At 50.6% G+C, this 20,187-nt stretch overlaps 2 protein-coding genes across 3 annotated transcripts; one reads left to right on the top strand and one right to left on the bottom strand.

The window, feature by feature from the left end:
* Positions 1-1,880: 1,880 nt before the first annotated feature.
* Positions 1,881-7,123, bottom strand: CKS1B (CDC28 protein kinase regulatory subunit 1B). Its single transcript, XM_064370476.1, has 3 exons — positions 6,987-7,123; positions 3,270-3,397; positions 1,881-2,403 (listed from the first exon to the last, which is right to left on the bottom strand). The coding sequence occupies exons 1-3, from the start codon at positions 7,043-7,045 to the stop codon at positions 2,351-2,353; spliced, it is 240 nt and encodes a 79-aa protein (XP_064226546.1). The 5' UTR covers positions 7,046-7,123; the 3' UTR covers positions 1,881-2,350.
* A 2,622-nt stretch (positions 7,124-9,745) lies between these two features.
* On the top strand, positions 9,746-20,008 carry SHC1 (SHC adaptor protein 1). 2 transcript variants are annotated; one of them, XM_012476261.3, is made up of 12 exons: positions 9,746-12,004; positions 12,570-12,640; positions 13,181-13,244; positions 13,399-13,518; positions 13,741-13,794; positions 13,967-14,018; positions 14,204-14,330; positions 15,472-15,649; positions 15,737-15,806; positions 15,883-16,014; positions 16,177-16,415; positions 18,409-20,008. In XM_012476261.3, exons 1-12 carry the CDS (start codon positions 11,510-11,512, stop codon positions 18,535-18,537), a joined length of 1,731 nt encoding a protein of 576 aa, XP_012331684.1. In that variant the 5' UTR covers positions 9,746-11,509; the 3' UTR covers positions 18,538-20,008. The 2 variants fall into 2 exon arrangements, with proteins under 2 accessions (XP_012331684.1, XP_012331683.1); XM_012476260.3 differs by having other exon boundaries at positions 15,880-16,014.
* The last annotated feature ends 179 nt before the right edge of the window (positions 20,009-20,187 follow it).

Below are 20,187 nucleotides of genomic sequence, written 5' to 3'. Positions count from 1 at the left end.
AAGGAAGTTGGAGGGACACCGAAAATGATTATCACCTTTGTCTGTCGGGTATGAAGACCCTGGAATAGGTGAGCTTAGATGTGTGGAACCTTCATTTATCTCTAGTATAATAGACAAAACTAATTAAACCTCTTTGACAAGAAAGAGTCCAAAAACCGTCTCTTCCTCCACCTTGCTCTAGATGGAGCTTAGTTCACATGTCACCTTTTCCAGTTATTGGTCTTGTTGGTGCAAATGGGACAACACATAGGGACTGCCTAATCCTCCCACCTCAGACTCCAGAGTAGCTGGGACCACAGGGGCACCCCACCATACCTGGTTAATTTTTGTATTTTTAGTAGAGATGGGATTTGGTCATGTTTCGCAGACTGGTCTTAAATTCGTGGGCTCAAGTGATTCCCTGCCTTGGCTTCCCAAAGTATTGGGATTACAGGTGTGAACCCCTGTACTTGGCCCTCATTTCTTTCAGTTATAAAAAAAGTCAGCTCTTTGACGGCCAGACATGGTCGCTCACGCCTGTAATTCCAGCATTTTGGGAGCCCAAGGTGGGTGGATCACAAGGTCAGGAGACCAGCCTGGCCAATATGGTAAAACCCCGTCTCTACTAAAAATACAAAATTCAGCTGGGCGAGGTGGTGGGTACCTGTAGTCCCAGCTACTCTGGAGGCTGAAGCAGGAGAATCGCTTGAACACTAAAATTTTGTATTTTAGTAGACAGGGTTTCACCTTGTTGGCCAGGATGGTCTCGATCTCCTGACCTGGTGATCTGCCCACCTCAGCCTCCCAAAGTGCTGGGATTACAGGAGTGAGTCACCGCTTCCGGCCCCCTTTTTTTTTCTGAGATGAGTTTCTGCTCTTGTTGCCCAAGCTGGAGTGCAATGGTGCAATCTTGGCTCACTGCTTCAACCTGTGCCTCCCAGGTTCAAGCGATACTCCTGCCTCAGCCTCCCAAGTAGCTGGGATTACAGGCATGCACCACCACAGCCCGCTAATTTTGTATTTTTAGTAGAGATGGGGTTTCACCATACTGGCCAGGATGGTTTCGAACTCCTGACCTCAGGTGATCCACCCACCTCAGCCTCCCAAAATGCTGGGATTACAGGTGTGAGCCACCACACCCAGCCTAATGTTGGTATTTTTAGTAGAGATGGGGTTTTACCATGTTGCCCAGGCTGGTCTCGAACTCCTGACCTCAAGTTATCTGCCCACCTCAGCCTCCAAAGTGCTGGGATTATAGGCGTGAGCCACCACACCCGGTCTGGAATGTTTTCTTAAACAGCTACATTTTGCACCTGTTTTCTCAAAGCTTCGTTCTTTACCTACCTGCATAAGATGCCAGAAATCTTTACCCCTAGTCCACACTCCAGACCAATTAACAAATTCTTAAGAATCACTCAGGCAGGCATCAGTACCTGTAAAGCTTCCCAGGTGATTCCAATGCCCAACCAAAGTTCAGAACAGCTGAAAACCTCCCTCAACCAGGGAGCACAGTGAATAGGTCATAGGTGTGTGTGCCTATTATTCCTATTAGGAATTGGGACACACAGGCAGCCCCTGACTGACAGCCTCCTTTTACCCATGTGTGCCATTCAAATATTGGGACTATGTTAAAGGCAGCAGTTCATTTGTTTGGATGAGATGAGGTTGTCCCTATATAACCTCTACCTCAGGCTAGTAGTTAGAGTGAAATATATTTCAGTAGATGTTTGACAGCAAGTCTGCTTAAAGTAGATTTAAAAACCAGTTACCTGAATGTTAAAATAGCTCATTATCAGCAAAGAGCTGGGCTTCATTATCAAACTGAAGGCCATATAATTAGAACCATGATATTGATGATGCTCACCCTGAGTGAGGGGAAAAAAACCCTTACAATTACAGCATTAGATTATAAAAACTTCCTCTTTAATCAAGGTTTATAACATGAACAGATTTCTTGAATAAAATGGAAAGTTTCCAGTACACTGAAACATAAATCCACAAGTCACCATACATACAACACCCGGCAGAAAAAAACAAAAACAAGTTTACATGATCCCTGTAATAGCCATGGTCTTAATCTCAGATGCTTCCTCCATCTGCCAAGTGTGTTCTGGACACACAGCACACTGTGGCTTTTGGGGTCACACTCAGCTGAGGCTGTGGGTCCAGAGAGCACTCATCAGGCTGGGCTATGGTGGTGGTGGCTCTACTCAAGAAGCAAAGCAGTTACCAGCACATTCAAACAGTGTATTGAACATCTTTTAAATATCAAAGTGAGAAACAAGAAGGCAACACAATAATGTCATCAGAAAGATGTCAGGAAGTAAGGACAGCTGTGTAAAGCTTGAGGCTGAAAAGTGGCTTGCCAGCTTCATTTCTTCGGCTTCTTGGGTAGTGGGCGCCGGAACAGTAAGATGTGAGGTTCTGAAAGAGTGAGGGAAATCTAAGAGCCAAGCTCATACCATTTGATGCACAACCTATAGTGTATTCCACTACCACCTACCCAGCTATCACCCACTCAGATCTTTATAACTAAATAAAGACTTAAGCATATGGCCTTAGAAGCAGACCCAGAAGTCTGGACTGTCTGCCAAGTACAGAATTGTTAATATCAGTTCTTTTGCTATGTTTATACAGCCCCAGGGTGTTCTTTATTAGTTTTGCCTGGCAGCTGAGTGTCTGGTGTCTTATCAATAAATATACTTTCCTTTGCTTATTTGGAATATATCCAAGAATGTTTTCTGATGGAGAATGAGGCAGGGGCTATGACCAGGGTAAATGTGGCCTCAAAAAGAGTACCCTCTGTTTGAAAGGTTACATAAGGTTTTCCGGTGACTGGTTGTCTCTGAACTTCCCAGATATTTTAGTCTTATTTTTGGTCACTTTTGTTTTTAAAATCCCCTATGATTAGAGGGGGAAGGAACCAGTAAACCGTTTCCTAGCCCCCATTTGGGCTAATAAAAAATCTTATTCATTCCCTCAGTGTAGCAATTTTTTTTTTTTTTTTAAGATGGAGTTTCACTCTTATTGCCCAGGCTGGAGTGCAGTGGCGCGATCTCAGATCACAGCAACCTCCACCTCCCGGGTTCAAGGGATTCTCCTGCCTCAGCCTCTCGAGAATCTGTGATTACAGGCATGTGCCACCACACCAGGCTAATTTTGTATTTTTAGCAGACACAGGGTTTCTACATGTTGGTCAGGCTGGTCTCGAACTCCCGACCTCAGGTGATCCCGTGAGTCACTGAGCCCAGCACAAGTTTTATATGGTTGCTTTTAGCCAGTGCACTGACCTGGTTCATGGATCATATAATGGACCCAACCCTGACTCTGCTGAACACCAAGATTCCTCCATTCAGATTCAGACATCAAATGGGTTTTAGGGACCAGCTTGGCTATGTCCTTGGGCAGCATGACATGCCTGTAACAGAAACGGGGAAGTAGGGAATTTATGTTAGTACCAGATACAGTCTCTTAGTGCCTGTTTACACAGCCAAGAAAGGAAAGCAAAACTGGTTTCTGATGTCAGAGAGTTTATATAATTTTATTGTGCGGTAGCAGCACCTAGAAATACAGGCTATGCTATATAAATTCTGAGAGTATATTAAAAATACAAATTAGTGAATAATTCCAGTGAACGAGCACCTAAGTTCCAGGCACATTTTCTCGGCCTTCGTGGACCTTATAGTCTTCTTGTTGATTACCTACAACATAATGGGAGCCCCACAGAGCACACAGTGTTAATAATTAGAAGGAAAGAAGAGAAGTTATTTTGTGGACAGCAAAGGCCTTTTATGGAGTACTGCATCACAAAGGATGAAATGAAACGTCTTGTCCTTTAAAATCTAAGCCAGGCATGGTGGCACAAACCTGTAGTCCCAGCTACTAGGGAGGCTGAGGCAGGAGGGTCATTTGAACCCAGGAATTTGAAAAACATACAGTATGAAGTTTGAAATCTATGATTAAAATATTGAAGAAATAGGCCAGGTGCGGTGGCTCACGCCTGTAATACCAGCACTTTGGGAGGCTGAGGTGGGCAGATCACTTGAGGTCAGGAGTTCAAGACCAGCCTGATCAACAAGGTGAAAATACAAAAATCATCCGGGCATGGTGGCCTGTACCTGTAATCTCAGCTACTCTGGAGGCGGAGGCAGGAGAGAATCCCTTGAAACTGGAGGTGGAGGTTGCAGTGAACTGAGATCTGGGCAATAGAGTGAGACTCCATTTTAATTAAAAAAAAACAAGAAATCATAAAGAAAGGGCTGCAATGCACAATAGCTGTGCCTGTTAATAGCCACTGCACTTCAGTCTGGACAACAAAGCAAGACCTTGTCTCTCTCTTTTTTTTTTAATAACAGCTACATCTATTCTCTCTAGACATTGTGTCTTAAAAAGAAAATTTGAGAATGATGAGTCGTAAGAAAAAGAAAGAAAAAAAAATAAATTTATCCTGAATCTTGGCTGGGCGTGGTGGCTCACGCCTGTAATCCCAGCACTTTGGGAGGCCGAGGCAGGTGGATCACGAGGTCAGGAGGTTGAGACCAGCCTGGTTAACATGTTAGCCGGGCGTGGTGGCGGGTACCTGTAATCCCAGCTTCTTGGAAGGCTAAGGCAGGAGAATCGCTTGAACCTGGGAGGTAGAAGTTGCAGTGAGCCGAGATCGCTCCACTGCACTCTAGCCTGAGTGACAGAGTAAGACCCTGTCTCAAAAAAAAAAAAAAAAAAAAAGCTTCTATCCTGAATCTTCTCTTCCTAACTCTGGAGGGATGTACTGTGAGACTTCTTTTGGTAAATTCCATGCTTTTCTAACCAAGGATAAGTCTCCCTTCATGGCAAAGAAATTATTACCCTGATGTGAATCAAACATTACCCTGATGGTAATCCAGATGGACTGTGTCATGCTCAATGAAAGTGTACTAAGTTCTCCCTCTGTGCTAGTAGCAGAGCTTCCCAATTCCCCCAAAACAGAAAATTCTAATCCAAATATCTGAAAATAGCTCACATTCTAATACATTCCTGGCACGAAATTTGGCTTCAATACATAGACCAAAAAAATCCCTCTTAAACCAAAATGCCATTGCCAAGTTAAGAGTTTCATCTTCCAGGGGATGAAATGGTGGTTCCTTCCCAGCTCTGCAAATCTCTTTTGAGCACATACAGTTTTAAGTTAGTTTAGTTCAGATGTAGAGGAAAACAGCTGAGGAAAGTTAATTATATCAAAGTAGGGTCTGGGGTCCTCTTGGCATAAAGATGGTTACATATTTTTCAGTGCACATCAAGTTTCTCGAAGACCCAAAGCCCTGAACTAGGCTGGGTGAAGAGATACAAAAAAAGCAAGTTTTCATTTTATGTTCTCCAATTGAGGAGACAAGATACAAACCAGGAAGTTGCCTTAATTATTACAATTAATACAGATGAGCATAATGCCAACATTTGTGGAATCCTGTGTCTTCCTTTATTCCCAATCTAAAATTATTATGCACTTAAAACTCATCAAATTCGAAGGCTACATTCAGTGCCAGGATTCCTTCTATCATCACCACCCTTGGCAGATGGCTAACCAGTGTCTTTTTTTCTTTTTTGATCCCTGGACGCATTCTCATTAACCAGTGTCTTCTAAACAATTTCAGTCAAGAGGTGCTTTCTCCTTCATAACCTTTTTCTTAGAGTCTCATCTCAGGCTCTCTCCTCTAGGAAGCTTTCCCCAACTTTCCCTCTTCCTTTTTTTTTTTTTCCTTCTCTCAGTATTTTAACTTTCATGTTCAAGGGTACATGTGCAGGTTTGTCATATAAACTCCTGACTCCGGGGTTTGGTGTACAGATTATTTCATCATCCAGGTACTAAGCACAGTACCCAACAGTTTTTTTTTTTTTTCTGAACCTCTCCCTCCTCTCACCCTTCTCCCTCAAGTAGGCCCTAATGTCTGCTGTTCCCGTCCTTTTCTGTCCATGTGTTCTCATTATCTCCCACATATAGATGAAACGCGGTAGTTTACTACTGGTTTCATTTTCAATAGTGGTGAAAAGAGACATCACACTGAATTGGCCCTTAGGACACTCCCCCATCCCCACCCCCAGCCCAAGAATGGCAGAGAGAGAGGTGAGTCTCCAAGGCGGTGGAGGCGGGGGTTCTCGACGGGTGGGGGAGGAGGGGCGTCCTGGAGTTAGCAAAAGTAGGGGACTCAATTTCTAGCCAAACTCCAACCGCCCCGCACAGCTAGGAAGCCGCAGCCTTCGGGTCACTAGCCTTCCCTCTCCGTAGCAAGCCTTGTGTGCTCCCATCACATCCTGCAATGGCTCCTAGCATAGCGTGTATCACCTTTCTGGTGTCTGTCGGTACCATCCACAAATTTTTAAGTTTGTCAACAGCAGAGACCACGTGTTATCCTAGCACTTTAGCAGAACACCTGAAACCTATAAAGTACTCCGTGTTTCAATAGATATTTAAAGGGAATCTATTAGAGCCATATAAGGTATTTTCTCAATGCTCCTGGCCAGTTTTATTCCACTGTAGTCCCAAGCAGTCCCCTACCTAACACAGGCCAACCACGCCCCTGTCTTTTTCACAAGTTAATAAGCAATATTCAGCTCTCTCAGCGCTACTCTCGCATTAGGGACGCGAGGAAACTTCCAGCTCCGCTTTTGCTACGTGCTCCCACTAGATTCCACAGGATTACTGTGAAACAAGCGGTCTCCACAAGGCAAGTTAAATTTGCCCAATAAAGTTCAGAGAAAGATCCAGAAACCCTCCTGGGTGAGGGTGGTTAGTACTTTAACCACGCCCACCCCCCCCCTTTTAACTGAGGGCCGACTCCAAATTCGCAACCACTTTGTTTTACGAGTTCCTCCCACCTCCGCGCATGCGCCTCACGCCTTCCACCAATCGCCCTAGCCTGTTCACATTTCGCACGCATGCGCCAATTCTATCGCCACGGTTCCAGTTACTAATTCCTTGTAATCTCAATGGTCAAAGCTTGCGACCTCGCTATTGCCCCCGCGCTAGCACTAACCGATACTCAAACTCCTCGTCGTCGTATTTGTCCGAATAGTAAATTTGTTTGTGCGACATGATCGCTCCGTCTGCTAGCCTTCAGCCCCGCGCCGCCAACCTCCAAGCAACTCCCAGCAGCACGCGCTCCCACCCACTTTGGCCTCGCTTTCAAACACGCCGCCCGCACTTCCTATTGGTCCGTTTGGCTCAAGGCGGGACAGCTCCACCTTCAAGCTTCCGATTGGCTTAGAGTTACTTCTCCTCGAGTCCTTATTGGAGGGCAGTTCCTACGTTTCTCAAGAACGAGCGTAGGTCAAAAGTAGCCCTCTTATTGGCCACCACTGCCTCTGTGCGTGATCTCGCGCTACCATTGGCTGACGTGGGAAAGTGGGAAGCGTGAAGGAGGGACCCTGAGGTGGAGGGTCAGGGGTTAGTGAGGCCGGAAGTGAGTGTAATAAAGTTTCTCCAGGGAGGCAGGGCCCGGGGAGAAAGTTGGAGCGGTAACCTAAGCTGGCAGTGGCGTGATCCGGAACCAAATCGGCCCGCGGTGCGGTGCGGAGACTCCATGAGGCCCTGGTGAGTCTTGATTTTTTTCTCCTTAGGTGACCCACTCTTCCACCCCGGAACCCCTCTCGCGGGACCCCACTTCCGGTCTTCATTTATAAGTCCCGCCCCCTGAGACCCCTCTCCCCGGAAGTCCCACCTCCCAACTTCGGGGGGCTCCCCCGAACCCCGACTTGATTTTTATTTTTTGTCTCTGACCCCACCCTGTCGCCCAGTTTTCCTGGAAGTCCCACCCCCAGACACATTCCAAGCCCTTGTACGAGAAATCCTTCGTTACTCCTTCCATTCTCCGAAACTCCGCCTCCTAGCAAAGATCCTCCGCTAGCTCCTGTCAAAAAGCCTATCTCCCTAAAGGGCAAAACCCTACTCCTGAAAGAACGGGATTCGAATTTGTTGAAGCCACGCCTATCCAGGGCCCCGCCCCTCTGAGACCACGCCCCTTCCGTAATCTACGTCTGACTGTCCGGAAAGCCTCCCTGCTTAGAAGTCTGATGCTCTAGTCCTAGGCGACCACGCCCCCTTAGTAGTTTTATCTTTGTGGGACCTAGATCATCAATTGAAAAGCCTTGACTTCAATCCCTGAAACTCCACCTGCTTATATTTCTCTGTCCTTTCTCTATTTTGGGGGCCTTGGGATCAGTTTTCCGAGCACTCTCGTGCTCCCCCAGGTGGGAAGTCAAAGTTCCCATCTCTGGCTGTGAGGCGTGAGATTAAAGGCAGCGGTTTTCCTCTTTTTCTTTTTTTGAGACGGAGTTTCGCTCTTGTTGCCCAGGCTGGAGTGCAATGGTGCGATCTCGTCCCACTGCAGCCTCTGCCTCCCGGGTTCAAGTGATTCTCCTCCCTCAACTTCCCGAGTAGCTGGGATTACAGGCACCCAACACCATGCCCGGCTAATTTTTGTATTTTTAATAGAGACGGGGTTTCACCATGTTGGCCAAGCTAGTCTCGAACTCCTGATCCACCCGCCTTGGCCTCCTTAAGTGCTGGGATTACAGGCGTGAGCCACCGCGCCCGGCCCGTTTTCCCCTTTCTTAACTTCGTCTAAGGGTAGAGCTATTTGAAGGGGCTGAACTTGGGGTTTGGCATGAGAGGGAGGGAGACTTGCTCTGAGACTCCCAGCCTCACTTCCTGGCTTTCCCTTCCTAGGACCAACCCCACCCTAGAAATAGCTCTAGGCTTTACCTATACACAAGTGGATAGGACCATGGATTTGTTGGTGTGTGGCATGTGGGTGTGACAGGAGCGAAAGTTTTCTACTACCGGAAAAACGGTGGTTTGGAGTGGCAGTAGATAATAGTGCCCTTTTTGTTTGATTTTTTTTTAAGGGACACTTCAGTTGTTACTTCTCTGTCTCTTCCCCTCCCCCTAATCAGAGTTCTTTTCTGGGCATTCCTCCTGGTCCCGTGTGCCCAGCCTTCTCTGCTGGCAACATTCCTGAGGCTTTGGCCATTTCCTGCTACTTCCCGATCCTCTCCCCTCCTCCCAGTTGGGCTGAGAAGCCACTCATAACTTTTCCCCTACACCCAATCACCTGGACTTCCAGTAGGCAATCTTCTTTCTCCCTATGCAAATTTAAAGAGTTATACTTCTTTCTTTTCTTCTAAACGCCCACACCCATCGGTCCTTCCCTGGCTCTGGATACTGTAGGCTCCCACAGAATATCATCTCCACAGATGAGGACATCCTAGTGTGTGTTTGTGTGTTTTGGGGGTGTGAGGCTATGGTGGAATCCTTTCCTCATTCTCTCTATGCCTGAGAGCTGGCTGGAAATGAAGTGATAGAATTCCTTCTCAGGATTAGCTGACAGAGTGACAAAGCTCTCCTGGAATGAGCACTAAGGGGAGATGTAAGAGTTAAGCGACCGGGCACGGTGGCGCACGCCTGTAATCCCAGCACTTCGGGAGGCTGACAAGGGCAGATCACGAGGTCAGGAGATCGAGACCATTCTGGCTAATGCGGTGAAACCCCATCTCTACTAAAAATACAAAAAATTAGCCTGGCGTGGTGGCATGGGCCTGTAGTCCCAGCTACTCAGGAGGCTGAGGCAGGAGAATCGATTGAACCTGGGTGTTGGAGGTTGCACTGAGACAAGATCACGCCACTGCACTCCAGCCTGAGGGACAGATCGAAAAGCAAGACCCTGTCTCAAAAAAAAAAAAAAAAAAAAGAGTTAATTACAGTATCTAACACACTTTAAGTGTTAATGTTGTTAATCAGGATAATCATATCATTATATATATAAATCCACTTAAGTAAATCTAAGGGTAATTCCAAAGTGAGCTTGAGATAATATGTATCTTTTTTTTGTTTGTTTTGGAGGTGGAGTTTTGCTCTTGCCACCCAGGCTGGAGTGCAGTGGCTCGATCTCGGCTCACTGCAACTTTCACCTCCTGGGTTCAAGCAATTCTCCTGCCTCAGCCTCCAGAGCTGGATTACAGGCGCCTGCCACCATGTCCAGCTAATTTTTGTATTTTTAGTAGAGACGGGGTTTCACCATGTTAACCAGGCTGGTCTTGAACTCCTGACTTCAGGTGATCCACCTGCCTCGGCCTCCCAAAGTGCTGGGATTACAGGCGTGAGCCACTGCACCTGGTGGGAATATGTATCTTTAACTTGTTTTTTTGGTCACTTGCCAGCTTTGCCTATGGCATTCTCCAGAAGAGCAGTGGCAGGAAGCCGTGGGTGGCAGGAATGGGTTTGGGACTGTTCCCTGTGCCAGCTTCAGCCCGTCTTCTCCTGACACCCCTTCCTCCTGTACTTATTTTTTTTCCTGTCCTTATTGACATGGATGTGTCTTCTGATCTCTCGGTCCTTTCCTGGTCTGTAGCTTCTACGTCTCTTGGAGAACTGTTTCTTCTACCTCCTCCAGCCAGGCTCCTCCCCTGGTGTGAGGGACACTGTGCTCTTTGGTGGGGCTTAGGGCCCTGTAAGAGGAGGGATATGAAGTGGGGTGGTTTGGAGTGGGCCTGGGGACCTGAGGCCTCGTTCTCACCCCGACAATGTACTGTGTTAAGGCCCGTGGAAAGGGGAGACCAGACAGTGCTTGGCTGTGAGCCATAGCTCCTTGGTGTGGTAGATGCCGTGCATAGAGAACAAGCTGTGACCAGCATGTCCTCCTGTTCCCTTCTTGCCTGGTAGATTCCTGATGTACCATCCAGGTTGGACTTTATTCCTTGATTTTCGCCAGCTTTGCTCTTCCTCTTGACCCTGCTCTGCATCCATTGGGACCACTTCCTTCCCATCCCCACTTCCCTAGCTCCAGTCCACAGCTGTTGTAGCAGAGGATGCTAATGGCCCAGGCTCACTGTATGCGGTAGTGGTGGGGGGTGGCCTGGGCTCGAGAATGGGGGAATTCTAGTGTTCAACCAGGACAGGAAGGGAAATGCTGAGCTCTGAGATCTCCTCCCTTTTCCACCCCCAGCTGCCTCTGTTTCCTCCCTCATTCCCCTCTACTCTCGCCTGGCTTCCTGTCCCCTTTGGTCTGCCCGTGTCCGGTTTCCAGTGACCCACACCTCCTCTTATCTCCCTCCTTTCCGTCTTATTTCTCCATCCTCTCCTCCCACCCTCCACTTTACTCCTCCCCAGATTACTAGTTGTTTGTATAGGGCTGGGGAGAGTTCGAGGTTGGGGCAGGGTGGGGCTCAGCCCCTCTGAGCCTGTGAGTCAGCACTGTCCTCAGGATTGGTCTCTCTCCTTAGCTCCCCGCCCCCAGGGAGGAGCCAGGCAGCTCTGGGTCCAGCCTGTTCTCTTCTCAGCCAGAGAAGAGGCTCCACGTTGGGCGGGGATGGGGCCCAAAATTGTCTGGGTCTGAGCTGGGGAGCGGAAGCCACTTGTCCCTCTCCCTCCCCAGGACTTCTGTGACTCCTGGGCCACAGAGGTCCGACCAGGCTAAGGGCCTGGGGGTACCCCCTGCCTGGCCCCCTTGCCCAAACTGGCAGGGGGGCCAGGCCGGGCAGCAGCCCCTCTCTCAACTCAGCTATGGATCTCCTGCCCCCCAAGCCCAAGTACAATCCACTCCGGAATGAGTCTCTGTCATCGCTGGAGGAGGGGGCTTCAGGGTCCACCCCCCCGGAGGAGCTGCCTTCCCCATCAGCCTCATCCCTGGGGCCCATCCTGCCTCCTCTGCCTGGGGATGATAGTCCCACTACCCTGTGCTCCTTCTTCCCGCGGATGAGCAACCTGAGGCTTGCCAACCCGGCTGGGGGGCGCCCCGGGCCTAAGGGGGAGCCCGGAAGGGCAGCCGATGATGGGGAGGGGATCGTAGGGGCAGCCATGCCAGACTCAGGCCCCCTACCCCTCCTCCAGGACATGAACAAGCTGAGTGGAGGCGGCGGGCGCAGGACTCGGGTGGAAGGGGGCCAGCTGGGGGGCGAGGAGTGGACCCGCCACGGGAGCTTTGTCAATAAGCCCACACGGGGCTGGCTGCATCCCAACGACAAAGTCATGGGACCCGGGGTTTGCTACTTGGTTCGGGTGAGTGAACATCCTCTCTTCCACTCCCTCCCAGACCCCCCCCAGTTCTGCTCACTCCAGCTTGGCTGGAATCTTTTTCCTGCTGTTCCACAACCCTATTTCCTAAACCTTTCCCATCCCTACCCTGATTCTGTAGCCCCTTCCCTTCCAGCTCTGTCTGAGCCCCCTTCCTTCTTTTGACTCCCCCGCCCCCACCCTGCCATGCTTAGCACAATGCCCAGCATGGCAGAAGCTCTTAGTAAGTGTTGGGATGAGTGACTTATTGATCCTCCCCTCCATTCTCCTCCCGCTTTCTGGAGTTGTCACTCCATCCCAGCCAATGCCTGTCGGTCCCCTCCAAACTCTCTCCCCAGTGCATGAGGTCCTTCTTTCTAGCCTGCCTTTCTTTCTGTCCTCATTCCCTGTTGTCTTTCACCTTGATTGTGGGATGTAGCCACGGGAAATGGGCAGAACCTCTCCAACTCTACTCCCCTTAGGAACCATGTGGGCAAAGTCCTAGGGCCCTTTGTGAAGGGGCCGGGGTGGGGGAGCTGCTGACCTACTGTCCTCCCCTCCTTCCCCTTAGTACATGGGCTGTGTGGAGGTCCTGCAGTCAATGCGTGCCCTGGACTTCAACACCCGGACTCAGGTCACCAGGTTAGTGGGGAGGGAGTAGACTGGGGGAGTCCCGGGGTTAGTGAGGCCACAGGAAAGGGAGGAGGGGAGTGGTCACTTGAGTGCTGCTGGTGGGGGCTGATCTTTGGGTAGTGAAGGGGATTGAGAGAAAGCTGGTAGTGATTCTGCATCTTACTGAAAGGAGGCCCCTCTGGCTCGGATCCTCCTTACCTGTCCAGCCTTGGGAGTTGTGGGGAAGGTGGCAGAAGCAGCTGGCAGGTGGAGCTGGAGTAGAAAATAGGGGTAGATGGAAGGTTGCTGCCGCCTTTGGAAAGGGAATGGGACATTTGGTAGCTGGAAGGGGGTGGGTCTGTACCCATTGAGGCCCTAACCCAATCAGCCAGGAAGCGGCCTCTCAGTGTCATCAAATATTAAAGGCCCTTAATTCAATCCACCACGACAAAGAGCCTGGAGTGCCCTGGGAGTCTGGCCTGGCTTTCCCCTCCCCCAGCCCTGTGGCAGCCCCAGCTGAGTGGGAGGCAGGCAGGCAGGCACTGGGTCTGAGTACCCCTCTTTCCCCAGGGAGGCCATCAGTCTGGTGTGTGAGGCTGTGCCGGGTGCTAAGGGGGCGACAAGGAGGAGAAAGGTACCTGGGGTCCTTGGGGATAGGGATGCTGCTGGGAGATGTGAGGGGCAGGGGGAAGGCAAGTGTGGGGCATGTGGGGGAAGGCCAGAAGGCAAGAGTGTGGTTTGCCCGAGCTGGGAACCCTCACCTTCTGAGACCCTGGGCCCTACCTTAGCCCTGTAGCCGCCCGCTCAGCTCTATCCTGGGAAGGAGTAACCTGAAATTTGCTGGAATGCCAATCACTCTCACCATCTCCACCAGCAGCCTCAACCTCATGGCCGCAGACTGCAAGCAGGTTGGTGGAGTTGGGCAGGGGGACTGGAAACACTGGTGGGGGTGCTAAGGGGAGATCTAGTTAGGAAGAGGGCTTGAGAGCAAGAGACCGGTAGGGACGGAGGAAATGAGGATATGGGATAAGGAACCCAGAGAATGAGACTGGGGCACCAGGGTTCTGGGCCCTGAGGCTGCCTGACGCATGGCATTCCCTTCCTTCTTCATCCCCTGCCCTAATTCTCAGATCATCGCCAACCACCACATGCAATCTATCTCATTTGCATCCGGCGGGGATCCGGTGAGTTGGGGAACAGAGCAAAGGTGGTGGGAGAAGAGCAAGGGGCTAGGGATTGGGAAGACATTTATTAGAGAAGTGGGGGTGCTAGGATTGTGGGGATATCTGAAAAGGACGGGGTTTTAGGGGTCAGGACTAAAGTGGAGCTGTAACATTTTCTGACCTTCCTCTCCAGGACACAGCCGAGTATGTCGCCTATGTTGCCAAAGACCCTGTGAATCAGAGAGGTGAGGCATGGTGGGGAGCACTGGGTGGGTCCGGCTGTTTGAGGAGGTGAGCGGGACCTGGGGTCATCTGCACCCACTCTTACTAAGTAGAGCTAAGTAGGGGTTCCTGCTGAGGAAGATGAGGGCCCTGTCTGTGCCTCCTCCCAGTGGGCTCAGCTCACTGACCGCCTCTGCTGTGCCCTCAGCCTGCCACATTCTGGAGTGTCCTGAAGGGCTTGCCCAGGATGTCATCAGCACCATTGGCCAGGCCTTCGAGTTGCGCTTCAAACAATACCTCAGGAACCCACCCAAACTGGTCACCCCCCATGACAGGTGAGCAGGAGGGGAGGGTGTGCAGCAGCTCTTGAACCCCAGACTAGGACTGGGAAAGGAGGGCTGCTCTTCCCACACTTAAGCTGAGAGGCTCAGGGAGGGAATAACCTGCGTGCCTCTGCTTCCCACTTCCTGCGATTCTTACATTTCCTGTGGCCCACAAGGAAAGACTCCTGAGGCCCTGCTTGCTGCGGGGCCAGGCTTTCCTCCTGTTGCTCATGGTGGAGCTGCAGTCTGGGGCCTCCAAGTTACATCTCTCTCTCTGGCTAGATGAGATTTTCTACTCCCATTCCTCTTTCTTGCCCATTTCTCTGGCATTCTGTATTTTTCTCCCTCCAGAAGCCATCAAGAATTTGGGTTTGTGAGGATATCTCTTTTCCCTGAGATAACAGTCTTTCCCACCTCAGGCCTTGAGGGATAAGCAGTGGTGCCAGGAGGGATTGAATATTTAGGAGAGGTTAAGCTATTCTGTAGTGCCTCCTCCCCACCTCACCACATAGTGCTTCCCTTCCTTGCGGCAGATACACAGTGATCAAGGGCAAGAGCATTACTTTATTTTGAGACAGAATCTTGCTACGTTGCCCAAGCTGGAGTTCAGTGGTGCAATCACACAGGTCACTGCAGCCTCCATATCCTGGGCTGAGTGATCCTCCCACCTCAGCCTCCTGAGTAGCTGGGACTACAGGTGCATGCCACCACACCTGGCTAAGTACTATTATTTTTTTGGTGGAGACAGTCTCGCTACGTTGCCCTGTCTGGTCTTGAACTCCTAGGCTCAAACAACCCTCCCTCCTTGGCCTCCCAAAGTGTTGGGATTACAGGCATGAGCCATTGCACCTAGCCAAGGGCATGAGCTTTAAAGTCAAACCTGAATTTAAATCTGAGTTCTGTCACCTTTTAGTTGTGAGATCTTGGGCAAATCTTTTCACCACTGATCCTCATTTGCCTCATCTGTAAAACTAGGGAAAAAAACAATACCTATCTTTCTTAGGGGTTGCCAGGAGAATGAAATGATTATGTATATAAAACACTCAGCCTCAGGCCTAACCCACAGTAAATACCAAATACATGGCTGCTGTTCTGTTCCCTCCTCCTGCCCACCACACATTTACAGCCACACCTTCACTGTCCTGTCTCTCAGGATGGCTGGCTTTGATGGCTCAGCTTGGGATGAGGAGGAGGAAGAGCCACCTGACCATCAGTACTACAATGACTTCCCGGGGAAGGAACCCCCTCTTGGGGGGGTAGTAGACATGAGGCTTCGGGAAGGAGCCACTCCACCCACTGCCCAGAACCCCAGCCACTTGGGAGCTACATTGGTAAGTTGTTTGGATGGAGGCGGGGTGGGCCTAGGGTGGGAATGGCTGGTTAGGGCCTCTGGTCCCACCTTATTTTTATCCCTGCAGCCTATAGGACAGCCTGTTGGAGGAGATCCAGAAGTCCGCAAACAGATGCCACTTCCACCACCCTGTCCAGGTATGAAGGGAGCTGAGATGGGCAGAGCTGGGGAGGCAGGACCGGGATCACTGTAGATCCTCCCTTTCCTCAGCAGGCAGAGAGCTCTTTGACGATCCCTCCTACGTCAACGTCCAGAACCTAGACAAGGCCCGGCAAGCAGGGGGTGGTGCTGGGCCCCCTAATCCTGCCATCAATGGCAGTGCACCCCGGGACCTATTTGACATGAGTGAGTGCTTCTCTCTCCTCTCTGCATCCCTTTCTTCCTACTTGGTTCTGGCCCTTCCCCTGCCTATATCTGCTCTTTCCTTCCTGGCTTTCCTTCCCAAGTCTGGGTCTTGGGTGTGTGTTGTGCCTGCTACCTCCCCTCACCCTCTCTCTACACCTCCAGAGCCCTTTGAAGATGCTCTTCGGGTGCCTCCACCTCCCCAGTCGGTGACCATGGCTGAGCAGCTCCGAGGGGAGCCCTGGTTCCATGGGAAGCTGAGCCGGCGGGAGGCTGAGGCACTGCTGCAGCTCAACGGGGACTTCCTGGTGCGGGAGAGCACGACCACACCCGGCCAGTATGTGCTCACTGGCTTGCAGAGTGGGCAGCCCAAGCATTTGCTACTGGTGGACCCTGAGGGTGTGGTGAGTATGGCAGAGGTGTGGGTGAGGGGTGGCAGAAAGGAAGGTACAGTGCCCTACAGTGCATCCTTGTTCTTTCCCTCATTGCTTTCTAGACATTTCCCGCTGGGCAGCTCTCTTGGGCCGCTCTGCTCTTCAAAGTGTCTGGCATCTTCCTCCAGGGGCTTATCCCTTAGCCTGAACTGTGTCCCTTAACAGTCCAGACACAGGGCCAGGCGTGGTGGCTCATGCTTGTAATCCCAACACTTTGGGAGACCGAGGTTAAGAGTTCGAGTCCACTTGAGGTTAGGAGTTCGAGTCCAGGCTGGCCAACATGGTGAAACCCGGTCTCTAGTAAAAATACAAAGATTGGTCAGGCACGGTGGCTCACACCTGTAATCCCAGCACTTTGGGAGGCTGAGGTGGGTGAATCACCTGAGGTCAGGAGTTTTGAGACCAGCCTGACCAATATGGTGAAACCCTGTCTCTACTAAAAATACAAAAACTAGCCTGGTGTGGTGGCCTGTGCCTGTAGTCCCAGCTACTTGGGAGGCTGAGGCAGGAGAATCGCTTGAACCCAGGAGGTGGAAGTTGCAATGAACTGAGGTGACAGAGTGAGACTCTGTCTCAAAAAAAAAAAAAAAGCTGTGTGTGGTGGCACACAGCTGTAATCTCAGCTACTCAGGAGGCTGAGGCAGGAGAAGGGCTTGAACTGGGAGGTGGAGGTTGTAGTGAGCTGAGATCACACTGCTGCACTCTAGCCTAGACAACAGAGTGAGACTCTGCCTAAAAAAACAAAACAAAATAAAATAAATACAGCCCTGGCTCCTCCTCAAATCCCCAAGCCGTAAGCTTATCGGAGCTAGAAGGCAGTCATCTCATCTGTGCTACTCTTTTGACAAATGAGACTACCCTGAAGAGGCTGTGCTGCCCAAACTCAGATGGTTAGAGGCTAGACATTGCAAGTTTCCTTTTGTAAGATCCACAGGCCTCCCCAGCTCCCTAGACTCAGGACTTAGACCATTGTGCTTTCTCTTATCTGTACTGCCTTACTGTTCCTCCAAACTTTGGTTGTTTAGCCAGATGTGGTGGCTCCAGCCTGTAAGCCCAACATTTTGAGAGGCTGAGGTGGGAAGACTGCTTGAGGCCAGAGTTCGAGACCAGCCTGGGCAACATAGCGAGACTTCTTCTCTACAAAAGTAAAAAAAATAAAAAATCAGTCAGGAATGGTGACACATGCCTGTCGTTCTGGCTGCCCAGGAGGCTGAGGCCTGAGGATCGCTTGAGCCCAGGAGTTCTAGGTTACAGTGAGCCATTATTGTGCCACTGCACTCTAGCCTGGGTGACAGAGACCCTGTCTGGAAACAAAAAACTTTTGTTTGTTTTCTACAGTAATCTCACCCTCCGTTCCTTTTTTATTTTTTTTGAGATAGGGTCTCACTTCCTCACCCAGGCTGGGGTGTGGTGGCACAATCACAGCTCACTGCAGCCTTTGCCTCCGGGGCTCAAACGATCCTCCCACCTCAGCCTCCCAGGTAGCTGGGACTACAGGCATGTACCACTATACCTGGCTAATTTTTTTTTTTTTGTAGAGATGGGGTTTTGCCATGTTGCCCAGGCTGTTCTTGAACTTCTGGGCTTAAGTGGTCTGCCTGCTTTGGCCTCCCAGAGTGCTGGGATTACATGCGCGAGCCACCACACCTGGCTTCCACATATTTTTTTGCACTGTGTATACTCTTCTGAGACATGCCAACTTCCTCCAGGTCAAGAAAGGGGTATATAGGTCTCAGCTTCCCTGTTTCAGGGCCGATGTCTCCTTTGCCTTTTCCCACTTCACTGACCTGTCTATTCCTACAACTCTTTTTAGAGAAGCCTCAATGATCAGGACTGACAGGCCCCTCCCTCCCCCACCATTTTTTTCTCCTTTAAGCCTCTTGTCTGTTTCACGCTCTTCCACCTCAAGGATGAGGTCTTGACTCTTCACCTGAATTGACCACCTTCCTTTCCACCCTCCCAGGTTCGTACAAAGGATCACCGCTTTGAGAGTGTCAGTCACCTCATCAGCTACCACATGGACAATCACTTGCCCATCATCTCTGCGGGCAGCGAACTGTGTCTACAGCAACCTGTGGAGCGGAAACTGTGATCTGCCCCAGTGCTGTCTTCCAGAAGATGCCCTCCAGTCCCCTCCACCCTATTCCCTAACTCTCAGGACCTCATTTGGGAGTGTTCTGTGGGCTTGGCCTTGTGTCAGAGCTGGGAGTAGTGTGGACACTGGGTTTTGTATCCAGCTGAGTGAGAAGGTTTGAGTCAGAAGCCTGGGGGAGAATCCTACTTCTCTGCAAACATTAATCACCAAAGTATTAATGTACAGAGTGGCCCCTTACCTGGGCCTTTCCTGTGCCAACCTGATGCCCCTTCCCCAAGAAGGTGAGTGCTTGTCATAGAAAATGTCCTGTGGTGACAGGCCCAGTGGAACAGTCACCCTTCTGGGCAAGGGGGAACGAATCACACCTCTGGGCTTCACAATACCCCAGACCCCTCTCAAAGCCCCCCACCCCCATGTTTAAACTTTGTGCCTTTGACCATCTCTTAGGTCTGAAGCTATTTTATGCAAAGAGTTCTTGGGCCCCTGAGTTCAATGACAGGGATGCCAACACCTTCTTGGCTTCTGGGACCTGTCTTCTTCTTGCTCAGCATCCTCTCCGGTTTGGGCTGGGAGAACAGAGGCAGGAGTGGCAGCTGTCCCCTCTCCCTGGGGATATGCAACCCTTAGAGATTGCCCCAGAGCCCCCCTCCCGGCCGGGGGGAGATGGACCCCTCTCTTGCTCAGTGCCTCCTGGCCGGGGCCCCTCACCCCAAGGGGTCTGTATATACATTTCATAAGGCCCGCCCTCCCATGTTGCATGCCTGTTGTACTCTACAGCCAAAGTGTAGCCCTTCCTCCTCAAGCCTGTGCCCTGCCTCCCCTTTGGGATGGGGGGTGGGGTGACGAATTTGGGCCCCTTGTACAGTTAACTCTCCCAGGTGGATTTTCTGGAGGTGAGAAAAGGGGCATTGAAACTCTAAAGCAGTAGACAATCCCCAAATACCATCTGTAGAGTTGGAACTGCATTCTTTTAAAATTTTATATGCATATATTTTAGGGCTGTAGACTTACTTTCCTAATTGTTTTCCATGGCTTATTCTTGAGCACAAAATGATAATCAATTATTACATTTATACATCACCTTTTTGACTTTTCCAAGCCCTTTTACAGCTCTTGGCATTTTCCTCGCCCAGGCCGGTGAGGTAACTGGGATCGGCAGCATTATCTTTTATACCAGAGACCTGAGGCAGATGAAACTGATTTCCAGATAGGACTAGAAAAACTTGGGCCTCTTACGGCGAGGCTGAGAGGCAGAAGTTTGCCCGAATGCCTGTCAGTTTCACGGAGGGGAAACGCAGAAGCTGCAGTTCCTGAGTACCTCCTACAAGCCGGCCCCCCTCCTTCGGCCGGCGGATAAGGGAGAGTTGACCGTTTTCATCCTGGCCTCCTTTTGTCGTTGTTTGGATGTTTCCACGGGTCTCACTTATACCAAAGGGAAAACTCTTCATTAAAGTCTGTATTTCTTCTACCTCGGCCTCTTAATACTTCTGGGAAGCCTATTGTGTTCGCCGCGGGCCCTCAGCGGCAGAAAGGGAGGGAGACGGGAGGTCGCGGCCGCAGAGGGAAGCTGGGGGTCTGCAGAGTTTGGGCGCGGTCTCCGTGGGGATGTCGTGTCCACGGAGGGGGTGGCTCTGGCGCCCCCATGCC

Source organism: Aotus nancymaae, unplaced genomic scaffold (assembly GCF_030222135.1).
Source record: "Aotus nancymaae isolate 86718 unplaced genomic scaffold, 86718_ANA_hifiasm-v0.15.2.pri h1tg000108l, whole genome shotgun sequence".
In the NCBI taxonomy this organism is placed as follows: Eukaryota; Metazoa; Chordata; class Mammalia; order Primates; family Aotidae; genus Aotus; species Aotus nancymaae.
Note: the sequence above shows the minus strand (reverse complement) of the source record. Positions and strands in the feature narration are given on the sequence as shown.

What these genes read in the sequence shown, in the direction of transcription:
- CKS1B (XM_064370476.1), bottom strand. Translation starts at nt 7,045, where the DNA reads ATGTCGCACAAACAAATTTACTATTCGGACAAATACGACGACGAGGAG. An exon ending in GACGAGGAGTTTGAGTATCG is followed by an intron (nt 3,398 to 6,986) that starts GTTAGTGCTAGC and finishes TTTCTGTTACAG; the next exon opens with GCATGTCATGCTGCCCAAGG. An exon ending in TTATATGATCCATGAACCAG is followed by an intron (nt 2,404 to 3,269) that starts GTCAGTGCACTG and finishes TCACTCTTTCAG; the next exon opens with AACCTCACATCTTACTGTTC.
- SHC1 (XM_012476260.3), top strand. Translation starts at nt 11,510, where the DNA reads ATGGATCTCCTGCCCCCCAAGCCCAAGTACAATCCACTCCGGAATGAG. An exon ending in GGGCGACAAGGAGGAGAAAG is followed by an intron (nt 13,245 to 13,398) that starts GTACCTGGGGTC and finishes GCCCTACCTTAG; the next exon opens with CCCTGTAGCCGCCCGCTCAG. An exon ending in TTGCATCCGGCGGGGATCCG is followed by an intron (nt 13,795 to 13,966) that starts GTGAGTTGGGGA and finishes CTTCCTCTCCAG; the next exon opens with GACACAGCCGAGTATGTCGC.